Below are 17,019 nucleotides of genomic sequence, written 5' to 3'. Positions count from 1 at the left end.
ACATTTGACCATCAATTTTCACCAATTGTATTGTACTTGAGTGTCAAACGGTTAAAAACGATTGTAATATTATGTAACTATAGTACACTCCATTTACTGATGCTGACCTTTTTGTATTCTAAATAACATTAATTTATACAATAACTTAAGCCATCATGGTCAGAAAGAGGTTCAGATCGCTGGGTGGCATTTGTGAAAATAAAAATATACCTGTTTTTAGAAAGTCTTTATTTCTCTATATACAATCAGTGAGTCACACAGACAACTCATCTAGAACGACCAGACAGCACCAAAGCCTTGCATGTAAACTGCCTTAAGCGTAACTTATACTTCGACACGTTTTTCAGTTGAATCAGAGATCGTCACAGAAAAAGAACGAAGTTTACTTTCACAGAGTGCTGGTCATTCAACAAAGTATAAATTCGCTTTTAGCTCTCGAGAGAACCGAAGCCTCGGATTTGTTGACGGTTCTAGATGTCCAAAACAAAGCAATCCCTTCTGTGAGGAGCAGCCTTTTCTACTGCTGCTCCAATCTGCAATGCCAACCAAGTACTTGGCAGAGCCAGTTCTACAGACGGATGGTCAGCTACTGTGGATAATGATTCAGACAGTGAATTAAGGCATCTCACTACAAGCCATGTTATAGACTAGTCCAAAAATGATCACTAAACAGAAGCACTGCTACACAGACGACAGCCAAACACAACAGCTCTCTCTCTACTTGACATTGGTGGGGGTGCTGATGCACACATTCACAGACAAAGATATGGAATTGTACAGACACACACACAAGTCACTGAGAATACAGAGTAATCACACAGTTAAAAGACATACACCCATGACATGCAGAACAGCAACTCAAAACGCTCAGAACCCACAAATTATGCACAACACACGGAAATGCTTGTCTTCAGAGAGGTTTCTGTGAAGTTATCAAATTCCCCTGTTCTCCTGTACCGTATTTTCTAGGCTTTGTGATCACAGAACTAGCTCTGCTAATGTCGAGGTGTATTATTTTTTTTGTGTTTAGCTAGACTATTTCTACACTGGCATTGGGAGTTTCGCAACTCCATATTTTGGTGTGAATATAATAAGACCAGAAAAGACAAAGGCAAACATTTGGTCATCTATATATTAGAAGACATTTTCTACTTTGGCCCTTCGGAATTCTGCCTCTTCAAGTCAACATCAATATCAAAGAACGTAGCAATGTGTCGGTCGGATCCACCAATCACAATGTTAGGTTGAAAAACAAAGTGTGGCACAACAATGCAAGGGGTCAATGACAGTGTAACCCTGACAACAGTGCAACCATAATTTAATTTGATCTACGAGGGTAGTGGTTGGGCAGATAAGCTTTTTCCCTTAATAAGCGAGCCTCTCCTTTTCAGCAGGATGTCAAAAGAAAAATAAATATCAGTAAATAACTTTTTAAAGAATTTCACACAGGTTTGTGTTGCTGGAATTTGTCGAAACAATATACAATAGGCTAGGTCATGTTTTGAAGGTATGAGAGAAGTGTTTTTAAAAAAATTAAAAAAAATGTACCGTTGAAATTTGGAGAAATGTTCCTTGTGGTATGGTGGGATTTATGCGAAACATCATTAGAACTTTCCTTAGAGAACCATTTTCGATTTGATGAATGTGTCATTCGTCATTTAAGCTTTAAAAAAAGCACCCAGTTCAGTATGTGACAGTAAAACAATATGGCAATCACAGTTTGACAAAACACAAAAACTACTAATCACAGAGAGGGGACTAAGTTCTATCAATTAGTAGTCAGTTCTTGGCTGTCCCTCTATCCATGTCCTCCTATCTCACACATTACACATTCATCTTTGTGGTTTCAGTGATAGGACTGTTATGGCACTACACAAGCACATCGTGGCCATGCGCAGACAGGTAGACATACACATACAGACATCTCCAGAGGAAACTAAAAAGCTAAGGTAGCATTCTTTCAAGACTCAATCCCAGGATCCAGGGCTCACAGATGCCATGTACACACACCCATGGGCATCCACCCTCTCTCTACCTTTTGTCTATTTATGAGTGGAGGATTGAATTAAATCCATACATTTCATCCAAAAGCTTTGTACTTTCAGCCCTGTTCTACCGACTTCTGGGTGCTACTCTGCGGCACCTGATAGGCCAGCTCCTCGGTGGGAGTGGCCTGGCCAGTGGCACTCTTGGGCGTGTCGTACGCCGACCTTCCTCCCAGCTGGCCATTGTCTGTCGTCCGCGTGAGCAGGGAGGAGGAGGAGGCGGGCCCACAGCTCATTGGATAATTGGACACTATGGTCGGCTGGCTCATGATGGAGCCGCTCCCCGACACGTGGCCGCCAATGTCAATCACGATGGGCGTGGCGTACTCGGCTCCGGAGGCGGGGAGGGGCTCGGCGTACGCGTGGTAGATGTCTGGCGAGATGGGGGCGTCGTAGAGGTCGGGGTCGGTGTATCCGGGGTCAGACGTGTCCTCCGGCTTGAAGGTTGACCTGGCGCCCAGGGACGTGACCCCTCCTCCGCTCACCAGGGGCTGCGCGTACTCTGGAGGGAGGACACGGATAAGGGCAGCGTTGAGATCATGAATAACACATGACACGCAGTGGGCTCACGAGGGGTTGTTTTAACCCATTTCGTCCGGGAACCCATGTTGCCTTTAGCTATTGGAAAAATAGCAGATCTACACGCTCATAGCGGGGCTACCGAGTGCCGCGCTACGAGCTTGTAGGTCTGAAAAATCATGAAAAACGTGTGCAAATCTTTGAATATATATTCTTATTCATACGTTTTAACTCGCTTCTGGAGGGGTCCCTGGAACAACATATTTTCAGATGGGGGGGTCGCCCTACACATGCATATAATTCTGGGGGTCCTTGACATGAAAATGTTTGAGAACCACAGACATAGAAACATGGGGTCTTTTTCTGGAAACTGTCAGGATTTAGAAGACATTGTGTAGAATCGTCCTCGGGTCTAAATGGGTTAACCCATTCTGGGCGGGAACCCATTTAGGTGTTAGCATTACGTTATGCTTTAGCTATTTAAAAATAGCAGATCCACAAGCTCGTAGCGCGCCACTCGGTGGCGCGCTACGAGCTTGTAGGTCTGCTATTTTTGAAAAATCAAAGAGCGACTGACATAGAAGACATTCTTTTAGAATCTGATGGGAAATGGGAAACTGTCAGGATGTATAAGACATGTTTCGAATCTGATCTCAGGTCAGAATGGAAAACTTGTCAGGATGTAGAAGACATTTTGTAGAATCTGATCTCGGGTCAGAACGGGTTAACGGGCTCTACCTGCGGGTTCGGCGCGTAGTCTGGGGGTGACCCCTCCTCTCCCCCGGAGACGTCCCACTTCACTGCTGCTGTATCGAACCGAGTCGTCCCCCTCTGCCATCTTAAGGGGCAACAGCTGCTTCATGCTCTTCCACCAGTCTAAAAACCAAATACAAATACAGAGGAGATGGCGTGTTAAATCACACCCAGCACCGTGAGCAGACGAATGCACACGACGCCATCATAAGTCGGCCTCGTGCTAACAAATGCATCCTTTTGCACAACTCAGACAGACCTGTGCGATCCCAGTGGGGTAGGTCATATGTTCCCTCTGAACTCTTCTTCCTGTGCAGCGACCATGGGAGAGACAACTTTTTAAGTCTTTACAATTTAGGCATTTAGCAGACGCTCTAAATCCAGTGTAACAAAAGCATGGGAATACATCACATATATAAAAAAGTAGTTATGAGTCATACAGTACGTAAGCTAAGAACGTAACAGTGGAATATCTATATCATGGAATTATGCATGTATAATACTTTATAGTGCCCACGTCTACATAAAAATGTCTTTCCTCTGTAGGACTAAAACACAGAGGGGACAATGAGAAGGGCTTACCTGTTCCTCCAGTGCCAGGCACAGACCACAGTCAGGACGAGAGCCGTCAGAGCCATGACCAACACTGGCACGAGCACCGCAGCCAGCGCCACGTCTAGTTAAGAGGGAGAAAACGCCACGTTAACCCATTTTGACCTAAAAATGTCTGTTTGAAAATTACAGTTTTCTGAAAAATCTATGTTTCTATGTCAGTCGTTCTTCGATTTTTCTAAAATAGCAGACCTACAAGCTTGTAGACCTGCTATTTTTCAATAGCTAAAGCATAACATAATGCTAACACCAAAAGGGGTTCCCGCCAGGATGGGTTTAAAGAGGATTACTGCTGTAGTGAAGATTACCACCAAAGGTTAACATGCACTGTGTACTCAAATCCAATCCAGTGACTTCAGATTTACTTTATTGTCACTTAGATTGCACTGTGTAGGTACCGGTACATGGTATGTATAGTTGTATACATGTGGAAAATGTGTGCTCGGAAAGCACCAATATAATAAACAAAACATCACACCCGTGTGAAGTGAGGGGTGCTCTTATCATTAGACATCGTCAAGAATCTCGTGAACGGTGAACAACTGGATTCATCCGATTGGTCAGCCGATTTTGCTCGTCCAGATATGACGTACATTTTCCCCTTCATTGTCAATGGCATTTAATGTTTGCGTTGCCATTGTCATATTTGAGGCACATTTGACCTCATTTCTCCAATGGCAAATAGACGTGAGGGGACAAAATCTGTATATAGGAGGATACACTCGTGAAGTGAGGGGCGTTCTTATCATACATCAGCCAATCAAATCGTCACATTCCGTGCTACAAACACAAAGCTGTGCATAATAGGAGGGACTAGCGCCCCCTCAAAAACATGATAGTAAAAAACAACAATAAAAATGACTTACCATTGCTGGTGTGGGGAGGCATGGTGGTGTTCCTGATGTCAGGGGTGCGTGTTGTGCTTCCATACAGGGGCGGGGTGTATGTGACCACAGGTGGGCGAGTCGGTCGGGGTTGAGACATCCTCGGCCGCATTGGCCCTACAAGGAAATGTTAAAAAAGGTCCATGTAAAGATTGTGGATAACAAAAGGTTTTTGTTTTGTCAGATATACAGTTATCAAGCAACATTTTGCTCACCCGGTTTCTGGCAGCCGAGCAGCTCCAACTTCAGGGCAATTCTCTGGTGCCATTGGGTCGGATTTATCCGGACAAAGCGGGCCTCGATGGGAGGGATGAAGTTATTCCTGACCTCGTGCAGGTAGTTTGTGTTCCCTTGGAAAATCTACCAAGGGAAGGAGAAGAAACCCCATGTTACCCAGGTTAAAATACAAAGGCTCATGGTTGGGTTGGGGGGGGGGGGGGGGGTCACCAAAAATTGTCCTCAGTGGACTGGGTCCTGTTTCAAACCATGAGCTAATACAATATGGTGCATAAGCGGATTCGTTTTCAGCTAAGGCAAGCTAATAACCACTTTCCCGTTTGCCATAACGTGCTGTAAGAATCTCTATAGAATATGTAGTGGTAGCTAAAGCCTAACAAGGCAGCCCACTAAATCCATCCTCCATTCATTATTCATGCCCCAGCCGTACAGACTTTGTCTACCACAGCACTTAACTCAAAACCACTGCCATCTGACCATCTCCCATTTCCTGCCATAAACATCCCGTAGTCGATACCAGTCGCCATGGAAACAGTCCAAGTGCAGCCCTTCCCCAAAACCTCTAAAGTGACCTTTTTTTTGTCCATTTGCAGTAATTTGCAGACAGAAACAAAAAGCCAAGCCAATGATGCAACTGTCTAGAGAGCAGCATAATATTGATTTGGGGCCGGATGCATTGCCTTGTCTTGAGTCGAATCCACCTCCCGGTAAGGATGCCAGTCCTGCCCATTGTTACTGGACAGGACGCGATACGCCGACACGTAGAACTGGTATTCTCTCCGGGTGGAGCCAGTGGTGCTGATGCCTGAGGAGCACATGGAGAGGAAGTTAACCCATTTTGACCTGGGAACGATTCTGCAAATGTCTTCTAAATCCTGACTGTTTTCTTGAAAAAGCTATGTTTTTCTATGTCAGTCGTTCTCAAACACTTTCATGTCACTTTTCACGATTAAAAGAAAATAGCAGACCTACAAGCTCGTAGCGCGCCACTCGGTGGCGCGCTATGAGCTTGTAGATCTGCTATTTTTCAATAGCTAAAGCATAACATGATGCTAACACCAAAAGGGGTTAACCGACTGGATAGGCCCGTGGAACGTGCAGCTCTAGTAATAGGTCAGTCAATCCAAGCTAAAGAAAGTGGCGTGACCCAAAACAAATTGCAATAGTAATCGTTCAAGGTTTTTTTCTTTTTATGATCCTTGGGGCAGTTTAAGTGGTTTTCAACCATTTTCATATAAAAGGCCCATTATTGTCTCCACCATGTTTTGCACTCCGTCCGTCCGTGTGTGTGTGTCTGTTACCAACTAATCTCCTGCACCATTAAAACCCGGTCGATGCCAAATTTTGCACACACGTTCCCTTGATACAAACGATGAACCTCTGCCCCAAATTCTCCAGAACGGCCTGTTATAATATGGCCACCAGGAGGCCGACTTTTGTAAAACACAGTACATCCCGCAAATCGTTACACAGTATCTCTATAGTCATGTGCTCAAGGCGGATCTGTCCGATATTTCATATTCCATCCCAATTGGCCAACATTGGCTTTCACATTTTGCAGGATTGGCCCGTTTTGAACAAAAAGGCTCAAATCATGAATGCAGCGTGCAATTTACGTGAAATCGTTCACAGACTTTCCTACTAAGCTGAAGAGTATATCCCACCCTTTTCACATTGGCCTGTTATAGCGCCACCAACAGGTGGATTTTTGCAAAACACATTTTTGGAACAAAATGCCTCAAATCATCCAATTGCCATCCAAGGCGTAAGAAGAAAGGTCACCCTCTTCACATTGGCCTATTATAGCGCCACCAGGAGGCCACAACCTGACCTGCCCTGGTAGAGACCTGTGCCCTGAGGGGCACCTTTTCTAGTTTCTTCTGCAACAGTACTTAACACAAATGCCTCGTGGAAGTGCATGTCATGTGTGTGTGTACCTGTGATCCTCTTCTCCCTCTTCAGGTCTATCTGCAGCCATTGGTGCTGGTCGACCTGAGCCGAGGCCCACGGCAGCCCTGGCTTTTTGAGGCGTGCCCCAGACGACGCCCATGCGTTGCTCCATTCCCACTCGGAGCTAGAAGAAAGCTGAGAATCTGCAACGACCCCAGACTCTAAGCCCAGTGTTCCGATGCATCCTGAAGAGCACAGAGAAGGTTCATGACATCAACACCACTGTAGCGTCGTTCACCAATAACTATTCTGTAAATATAAAAAAAAATAAGAAAAAAGAGATGGCCAACAGAGGCAAACAAATCTCACCGTCCGTCCTGAATGTAAAAAGGCTGTTCGACAAGGTGCCTCTGAGGAGAGAAAAACAAAACAACATGAAGGATTCACGTCAGCAATATATACCCAACAAAAGACACCGCTCATGAAGACGGCGCTAGAGAATGAACAGTGAGTGGAGGTGAGAGGCGAGGTGAAACAACGTATCCACCAAAGGATGGACGAGGCGAGGGTGAAAGCCATTAGAAGGAGTGAGGAGAGGAGGCTAATCTGCGGCAGTGGTTCAGAGCCTTACCCCGTGGAGGTGACATTGTTGGCGAGCGTGCCCTCGTAGTGAGGGATGCCCTTGCTGCTGACCACGCTGATCCTCCCTCCCACGGCGTTCGACACCACTCCCGCGTGGATGGCCGCCAGGCACACGGGAGACGACTGGAGAGAAAAGACAGGACAAAAGAGGAAGGGAATAAAGGAGGAGAAATCGGCACCTCCTCGTAACCCCTTCCTCTGACCTGAGATCAGATTCTGAAAATGTCTTCTACATCCCGACAGTTTTCTGAAAGTTCTATGTCAGTCGTTCTTCGGATTTTTCAAAAATAGCAGACCTACAAGCTCGTATGAGCTTGTAGATCTGCTATTTTTCAATAGCTAAAGCATAACATAATGCTAACACCAAAAGGGGTTCCCGCCCCCAAAATGGGTTAAACACAATGCTTTAGTGAAATATTAACAGATATGCGTACACACGCAGCACAAAACAGAACACGGCAACATATTTTACGGCGAGACAAGGGCGTGTATTTTTTTTGCCAGACGAGTGGGACTTTAATGGGAAAAGTGCCGTTTCTATGATGCGATCAAGAGATCAAGCTCTCAACCCTGTGGTAGATAAAGGCTGATGAGTCAACATGATGTCACACCCCCCCCCCCCCCCCCCCCCCCCCCCAGGGGGAACACTGAGTGGCATTGGTGATGATTCACTGCGGGCTGCATTCCAAGTCAAACCACCAAGTCTGCCCCGATCACAGGGAAAAAGGACAAAGCCTGGGTTCCATTCCGACTAGCGCTGTAGCTCCTACCCCCCATGAACAGCTGGTTGAGGGAAGTGGGGGGGAATGGCTTTACTGGAAAAAAAGTTGCACACAGGGTTTTTCACAGCTGACACGATTGTGGGGGGGGAACCATGGTGACCTATATGGTTGCGAGCATGCATAAACATGTGCACGCATTCTCTCGCGCTCTCTCACACACACACACACACACACAACATGGACAAAGCTGCCACAAGCAATGAAGGCTTACCCATTGACTGTAAGCCCGAAGAAAACCCACAGCACACATCCCAAGGAGTGCCGTACCAAAACCACTAACACAGCTCCAAACCACCGCACCCTGCCTCTTAACGAGAGGAAACCGGGACACACAACATGATTTTTCACACATTCAAAGCGTGATACAGGCTGGATGTGGGAATGACGGTAGGAAAAGCTCAAGCCGGGGCAGATTTAACCCATTCTGACCTGAGATCAGATTCATACGAGGTTTCCACTGGACACACGCTGGTCTAACGAACCCATTCTGACCTGAGATCAGATTCTAAAAATGTCAGTCAGAATGGGTTAAAAAGAAACGGGAGAGCTGTGTGGGTGGGGTACGCTCGCTGACCTCCGTCAAGCTATATTGGCTCATGGACATGGCATGCGTACACGCCGTCATTCCTCCAGTTGCCATTAGGTCACGGTGTAATGAAGAAATTGGAAGAACATTCATTGTTTTGTTTTGTTTTTCGTTACGTTTTGTTCAGTAATAGCACTTCACGAGAACATGCATGTGCACACATGCATACCCCGCATTATTGCATACGGCATTTTTGAGGGGCGCTAGCCCTCATATAGCCAGCTTTTAGTGCATGTTCATTGTTCACAAACTTTGTCCTACACAAAACATTAGATTCCCATTGCAATGAATGGATACATTTTACGTCAGTGTCTGAGCAAATACAGTCCATTTTAAGTCATGACGATAAGAGCGCCCCTCACTTCACACGTGTGTGATTTTTCATCTTCTCAGTCACATTCCCAAGCTCCTCTCTCTCTCTCTCTCTCACACACACACACACACACACTCTCTTGCACGATACTCCGCTCAGCACCCTCTTGCAGCTGGACTGGATTAGAGAGAGGACCATTTCTTCGGCCAAACAATTAGCTCACCTCCCACACACCTCCAGAGTCCTGACCCTGCCCCTCCCCTGTGCCTCTGGGGCACCTCTCCCCTAAAACACACCCCCTCCCATCCACTCCTCCCCATCACCCCCCCCACGGCCCACCCCCTCTGTGCTCAGACCTCTGAGCTCTTGAGCATGAGGTCATCAGCGAGAGACTCAGGCGCCACATGACCTCACACACACCACACCACAGTGGGGGCGAGCTCTTAGGTCATCAGTCCGGGACGTGCATACCGCGGAAAGAGGCCATGTTTACACAGAGCTTAACCCATTTTCGGCGGAAACCCCTTTTGGTGTTAGCATCATGCTATGCTTTAGCTATTGAAAAACAGCAGACCTACAAGCTCATAGCGCGCCACCGAGTGGCGCGCTACGAGCTTGTAGGTCTGCTATTTTCGAAAAATCGAAGAACGACTGACATAGAAACGTAGCTTTTTCAGGAAACTGTCAGGATTTAGAAGACATTTTTTAGAATCTGATATCAGGTCAAAATGGCTTAATGAAGGAGAGAAAAGAGAGACAGGGCTCGCGGTGTTAAATAAAAGATACAGATTCCATTGACTGTATAGACGGGTTTCCTTGGCAAAAGGAGGTTGGGGGGGGGGGGTAAAACAACCCCATGACAAATGAGAGAGATGGACGAGTGGTTGCCTTGGGCATGATGAGCTGAGATAAGGGGGGGGGGGGGGGGCTGGGCAACATGATTCACCTGGGAATGTGGAGCTGAAGACAAGGACAACCACAGCCATGATGCATTATTGCACCACACGGGTCTTTCATGTACTCACTTCTCGATAACCATTGGGTATGGTTCCGGAAATCTCCCCGAATGACATCAAGCAGCCCGCCGGACAATATTTACTAAAAAAAAAAGACAATGAAACATTACATTAAACGTTATATTGTTAGGACAATCACAAGAACGTATTGTATGCGTACAGTGTTGCGCGAGCGCACACACGTGAATCTATTTACCTGAACTCTGCCTCGGTGAAATCAATTCCTTTATCCAAGCAGGTGATCAGATCTGCGAGGAAGCAAACAAGTTTGTGTCAGCGGTGTATTTTTGCCCAACTATACCGTGGTTGTTCACCTTCAGATTTTCTGTCCTGACAATTCTTCTGTACGACTAATTACCAGAAACCTCCTCCTGTATCCTACCTTCTCCACTTCTGCTTATAAGATTTGACTGCATTTTTTTTTTTTCCCTTTCTTTTTTTTAATTTTCAAATGTCTGAAAGTGCAGACCGAATTAAAGCGCAGTCAACCAAAAAACCAACATGGTATAATGTGTCATCAAGATTCTCCAGAACGTATTCTCCCACATTTTTATTTTTATAAGAAGTAACTTCATTGGAAAGTAATCTCCCACCCACACACGAAATTCTTACCATACTGAATGTACACCCTAAACGGGATGGTGTGTGCTGTCGGAAACTCTACCCAACGGTGGCCGTCACCCTTTGTTGTCTCTACATCATCCTCATCAGGCCAACTCACCCGGCTAGCCAACCGGTGAGTCAAAACCATGAGTGACCTTACCCCCCCCAAGGAACCACGAGTCGCCATGGTAACGGCACTGATTTACTTAGCTGTGCAAACTGTCAGCCCACGCTAATCCTTGCTCGTGACGGCAACGACAAGAAAATACACATACCATAGAAAAACGGATCACTACCCCTCATTGATCTGCCCAAGCTACACGACACCGATGGGCAAGTCAAAGTCTCAAGGCACGCCTGTACTGATACTGGCAATAAATAGCCTGATCTATAAGCTCACAAATTCACAATGCATCAAAAGCGACAAGCATTGTGTGAGCTTGTAGATTTGCCATTTGTTTGTGAAAAAGAGATTTGCATTCAAATTAAAAACTGTTGCCTATAAAAGTTACCCCCGATACAGGGATAGGGATATACTGTACTGTATGTTGAAAGAAAAAACAATTGTGGTTGGGGTTGTCACAATTCCTTTTCATCAAATGACCAAGTTAAATTATATTTTTTAATTACTTTCCCCTGTAAACATAAAATAAGAGAATAAATAAATATTACACCCATACTAGTAGGCATCCTCTAATGTAGTTATTATGGGCCGGGTTTGGATGACAATATAGCCTAGGTCTGTTATTCCGAGTGTCACCAAATGGACCCCTAGGACTCCATTTGGTTCCATTTGTTCCTCTGTCAACAAACTGGTGGTCCTTGAAAGTAAAACGGTAGAGAAACACTGTCATACCTGTATGTATATAATCACTTTTTTCAGTGACACAATTAGAGGGGATCTCCCAGGTTCTCATGGGAGACAGACATCAGGACTGTCTACTCTAAACCACCCCCCCCGTCTGACTGTCTTATTTCCCTCACATCTCAATCAATATCTACTCCCTCTCTCTCTCTTCTATCATTTTGTCATCTTCCTTCCTGCTATTCTTTAATATCTTTGCTGGTCTCTTCATAACCACACGGCACAGACAAAACTCTGATATGCATTTTCATTTTGGGAGCTGGATTCAAGTCACACACACCCACGCACACGCACCTACATTTATATGAGTCACTCTTCATGTATACACACACAAGGAGTGTGAATCTGATGAAACGCAGAAACGGAAACATTGCTGAACAGGGATCAGGGGCAGCTTCTGAACGGGCCAACAGTACATCCTGTGGTTTTCTCTCACTTCTCACATCGCTGTCCAGGAGCATGTCATTTTCATTCACTCTCTCCGAGCAGTGAGTGAACGTACGATCCCACACCAACATGCTGACCCTGTGCACCGAGGTTTGGAATGCCAGACATTTGGGCTGTTCAGAATGTAACATTCACTACAGAGTACCTCCTTATCTTGTGAGTGTGTGCATGCGTGTGTGTACTGTACACGTACACTACAATGTTACAATACCCCCCCCCCCTCCCCCAATTAAATTTGAGAGCACATTAAACTCCTCTGTGTTCGTTTAACTCAGAATATACAAAAACATTGCCACTAAACTGTAGAATGAGGCCATCCCTATATTTACTCACTCCCTCTAGGGCTAGGCGCCACAGGCACTGTTACGTTACAGTCTGATGGACAAAGGGGGAACTATTCCTTTTACCAATAATCTACCACATGGACATATATGGCTTTATCAACATGTGACACACACAATTACCTCATCTCACAACACTCACACATTTCTGAATATGGGCACAGAGCAAATCCAAGTAAGCATTTTGACACAACACAGCATATATTACAGGTCCAGATTTGTGTCCATTTTTACACTTGTAGAGTTCAATTAACACATGATTGTTATGATGTCCATGTCTAGGCTGGACAACAATAATATTATTTCAATACAGTGAAATGCCATGGGGGAGCCAAAGGGAGGAGATAGACAGAAGCGACTGTAATGAGACTCACATGAGACTCCCGCTCACTCATTGCATTTCACACACATACACACACACACACACACACTCAATTGTCAAGGCAACTTTAACAGTCTGGCCAAAACAGAAATATGACCACGTTCCAACCCCAAGATGACTCCGGAACGGAATATCAACCCAGTTTGGCCCGGCTTATGGACCAATATGCAGTAGGAACTTAAGATGGCCAATGAATGACAAATTCCCATACCTGTGTGCTCCGTGGTGGAGTAGGTCAGGTAGAATCCTCGTCCGGTGCGATGGGTTCCACTCATGAACTGCACTGTGACCTGGTTCCCCCTGGACTCAATCAGCACTCCAACATCTAGACCTAAACCACAGTACTTCACTGCTCCACACAGCCGCCCCACGGGAGAATGACATGGAAAGACAGGCGTTTCTAGTCAGTCTAGTAAACACCTAAAGATGTACAGTTAGAAGAGGATCATATATACATGTAAAAATGATACCAGAAGTCAATCTTGGTATTGAATATTTTGTAACTGATGTCACAAAATTGAATATTTTGTAACTGATGTTACATTGTGTGGAGAAACCTAGCAAATACAGGTGTACCGCGTGATTCAATTACAGTACACAATTATCATCGAAGCTCAACTGACTAGTATTTTAATAGGAAGAGTGACGTGATCTGCATTTTCATCTATGGGAAAGACATCCGTAAATATGGTCAGACATGGTGGTGTAAAGCACAGTCATTCGACGATCACGATGCTTGTGCATTCGTGTGATATGGAAGGAAAAACAGAAAAGCAACTCTCAGTCTGTCGACAATAAGGACGTTATGGTCATGTTCGTCCTTCGCAAGCGAAGATGACCAATTGACTTCACGTCTTGTGGGTGCGAAGATGTCTGATGAGGACGGAATGTCCTAATGCAGTGAGGGCATGAGATGTCTGGGGGCTGGCTGGCTGGCTGGCTAGGTGAGAGGGAGGAACTGGCTCTGGTCTTTCGGAGCAGACGCTTCAGTTTGGCTTCCTGGATGCGGCGCTTTTTAGACCCTACTAACCCCTCATTACAAAGATGAATGCACATTTGAGAGTTAAGTAGTGCAAAACCCATAGGCACTGCACTGGTCTACAGAGAAAAATATGGATATGAGGTTTTGTATGCAATCTATCTGTAGTCCGGGTTGGTTGTTAATACGTTTTTTTATTTATTTTTAAGAAGAAGCAGAAGAATATATGGACTTCTGTTGACTTCTGTCGTGTACCGCTTCTAAAACACATTGTATATTAAACCAGGTGAATCATAATTGACCATATTCTCCACAAGTGGCCAAGTGCATGTGTGTCATACATCACATCATGATCAAGGGAATGGGACAGTCCCGTTAGTGTTATGGCACTTTTGATGAGTTTTCCTGGGTATAAATTACTTGTAAAGACATCGTATCCCTAAATACACCTCGTCACCCATGCCCAGTACTAGTCCAACAACTGTGCATTCCACAGCCTCCTCCTGACCTACATTGACTCTCTCTCTCTCTCTCTCTCACGCCTCACCAATCTCGCTGCGCTGGGGTCCGATGCCGTTGTAAAGGCGGAGGTAGTTGACCTGACAGTTGCGGTCCTCTATGTCCAACTCTGCAAAGTGGAAATGGATCCTGCTACCCTGTGGCACGGTGATCTCCCACTCGCACACCGTGTGGTTGGGGTACGTCCCGGGATAACCCAGAGAGGACAGAGTCCCACTGATGGGGCCCAGCACAGTGGGACCACAGCCATCACCTGGAAGATGTATGCACACACACACACACACACACACACACACACTTTAGTGGAATAATGGGTTCCTTGGGGGCAATGGAGGAGATGCAACTGTAGAATAGAGGTGCACTATGATAAATGAGTCTAGTGTGTTGTATAGAGCCCAGAGGCTATTTAGGAACCAAAACCACCCCTATAGTCCTAATTACTTCGCTTGTTGTTGCACTTTAAAGTTGTGATTTGAGGAACGATCACAGTGTCACTGTCGATCACAATGCAATTCAAAAGTTATACAATAGTGAACTTGAACTGCACGAGAGCAAGCCTGTCTATGTATGTGTGTTGTTGTCAACGACAGTGAACAGTCGTGTCATGCTGCTAAGTGGATCCTTGGTCTGTGTGGTGTTACATAACTGTCTCTACATGGACGTTAACCAGATGAATTGGACAAAAACAAAGCTGCTTCCCCTGTCCCTGACTCACAACTGTTACTGAACAACTGGATGGCATTCCACGGGGGGGTTTGTGGAAGACATCACCCTGCTCAAAACATTTTACGAGTAGGCTTAACATGTCCATATTGCCATGTACTTGTCTGTGTCTGGACGTTAAAAAACTGTTATTGAAAATGCATGACAATACCTCCTGGAGTCATGTGTATTGTATTGTCATACTCCCACCGCAACCCCTCCCCCTCCTCCAGTATCTTTGAACTACCTGAATATGCCGTTAAATCACATCCAAGCACTGTTTGGTCTAAACAGAATATAAACATGACAGTAGTCAAATAAAAGAAAGTTGGATTGCAGCACCGTCACGCCGTGGTGTGCTTTTCTTCCACGCAGATTCGGGGATCGGCTGGGAACGTGCAACAGAGCCATGTAAGGTAGGCTGTTAACTTTGAACCAGTCTGTGCGTAATAATAATAATGCAAAAATACAACAACACTCTATCCGATCGTGCGTCGACGTCGTTACAAGAAACCTGTGCCGACCGTCAAAGTAAATGACAACAACACGGTGTTGACTGTTGAGTGGAGAGACCAACCTTTCTGCGTCCGAGCGCTCCTCGCGTGGAGAATGATGAGAATAGACAGGAGGAGAACCCCGGCCCCTGTCGGTCCCCTGCCCACCATTACCGCTCTGCCCATAGCAGTCTGCAGTCCGAATGCATAATGCTCGCTTCACACCGGGCGGCCACACCGTGTTTATTCACAAAGCAAGAAAAGAAAAGAGACACCGACGGATCCCCGTAAACTTCCGACAGTTCCGACTCGTCCTCTAGAGCAGACCTACGTGGCTCCCCTCTGCGAATTCCGTTTGCCTCTCCCCGTTGCTCGACTGTTCTCTGTGCTACGCTCTATTCCCCGATTTCCCACTATCGAAGAAGCAACTGCGGGGCTGCTTTAGTTTACACACACATACAGTTACACACACGCACACACACACACCACGTAACACACAAACACATCCAATCTGTGGAACGACTTCCTCCACTTCCGCTCCTCCTCCCACTCTGCAATTGGAATCCCCGAGTCCCCCAAGTGGTCCGAAATGGTCCCGGTGTTCAGCAACTCAACATTCAGTAAGTATTATGATAAACAAAGAGCCAGTAGAATTGATTTGAGCAGCTAGGGCACTGACTGGCCACACACTCGCTTCATATTATGTCCTGTACATCATATATTTGTGGTCGTGGCCCCAGTCTGTCTCTCCTCGCTTTCCTTTTGTCAGTAATTCTTCTGACAGACAGACTGACTGACTGATATTTATTGAACATTTTATTAACAGGTTGTAGAATAATCATAGGCTAATGGGTAGTATGGGTACAGGCCAATACAAATACTGCTAAATAAGGGAGGGTAAAACCAGAAAAGGCAGAAAGCACTAAGACTTGTTTACATTAGGGTCCTCCCTTTTCAATTCATCAAAACATTTAAAGACATACAAATATACACGTTTTTTTAAGGAGGCTAGGGATTCAACATTTCTTAACGGCTGTTGGTAGGGCGTGATTCCAATTATTTGCGGCATAGGAGCAAAATTAATTTAACCCTTTGTTTGAGCCAAATCTGGGTTGAACATGATTTGTTGAACTCCCTCTGGTGTTGTGATTGTGGAGTGGACTTAGTTGACATTTATGAAGTGTTTTGACAGGTACATGGGTACGTATCTTAGTGGTGTAGCGAATCTTGTAGACCAGGCCCAGTTGCTGTACTACCCTAAGCCATTCCAACCCATCAAAATAGGCAGGTGTGAGGTGGGTTCTGGGAGTACGGCTAGCCGCAATTTGCAACTCTAGACTTTTTTTACAATGGGTTGAATCTAGCCCCTTTCGGGACCCTACGTAAAACTTTTCTGATATTTTGTTGA

At 45.5% G+C, this 17,019-nt stretch overlaps 1 protein-coding gene across 1 annotated transcript; it reads right to left on the bottom strand.

Annotated features, from left to right (window-relative positions):
• Positions 1-211: 211 nt before the first annotated feature.
• On the bottom strand, positions 212-16,079 carry dcbld2 (discoidin, CUB and LCCL domain containing 2). The gene is made up of 15 exons (XM_083775925.1): positions 15,695-16,079; positions 14,444-14,668; positions 13,129-13,266; positions 10,476-10,527; positions 10,289-10,361; positions 7,572-7,705; positions 7,310-7,350; positions 6,988-7,185; positions 5,731-5,855; positions 5,029-5,173; positions 4,796-4,930; positions 3,900-3,993; positions 3,577-3,626; positions 3,303-3,440; positions 212-2,547 (listed from the first exon to the last, which is right to left on the bottom strand). Exons 1-15 carry the CDS (start codon positions 15,795-15,797, stop codon positions 2,102-2,104), a joined length of 2,097 nt encoding a protein of 698 aa, XP_083632051.1. The 5' UTR covers positions 15,798-16,079; the 3' UTR covers positions 212-2,101.
• Positions 16,080-17,019: the final 940 nt, after the last annotated feature.

This window comes from Protomyctophum parallelum (genome assembly GCF_964188405.1).
Source record: "Protomyctophum parallelum genome assembly, chromosome: 11".
In the NCBI taxonomy this organism is placed as follows: Eukaryota; Metazoa; Chordata; class Actinopteri; order Myctophiformes; family Myctophidae; genus Protomyctophum; species Protomyctophum parallelum.
Note: the sequence above shows the minus strand (reverse complement) of the source record. Positions and strands in the feature narration are given on the sequence as shown.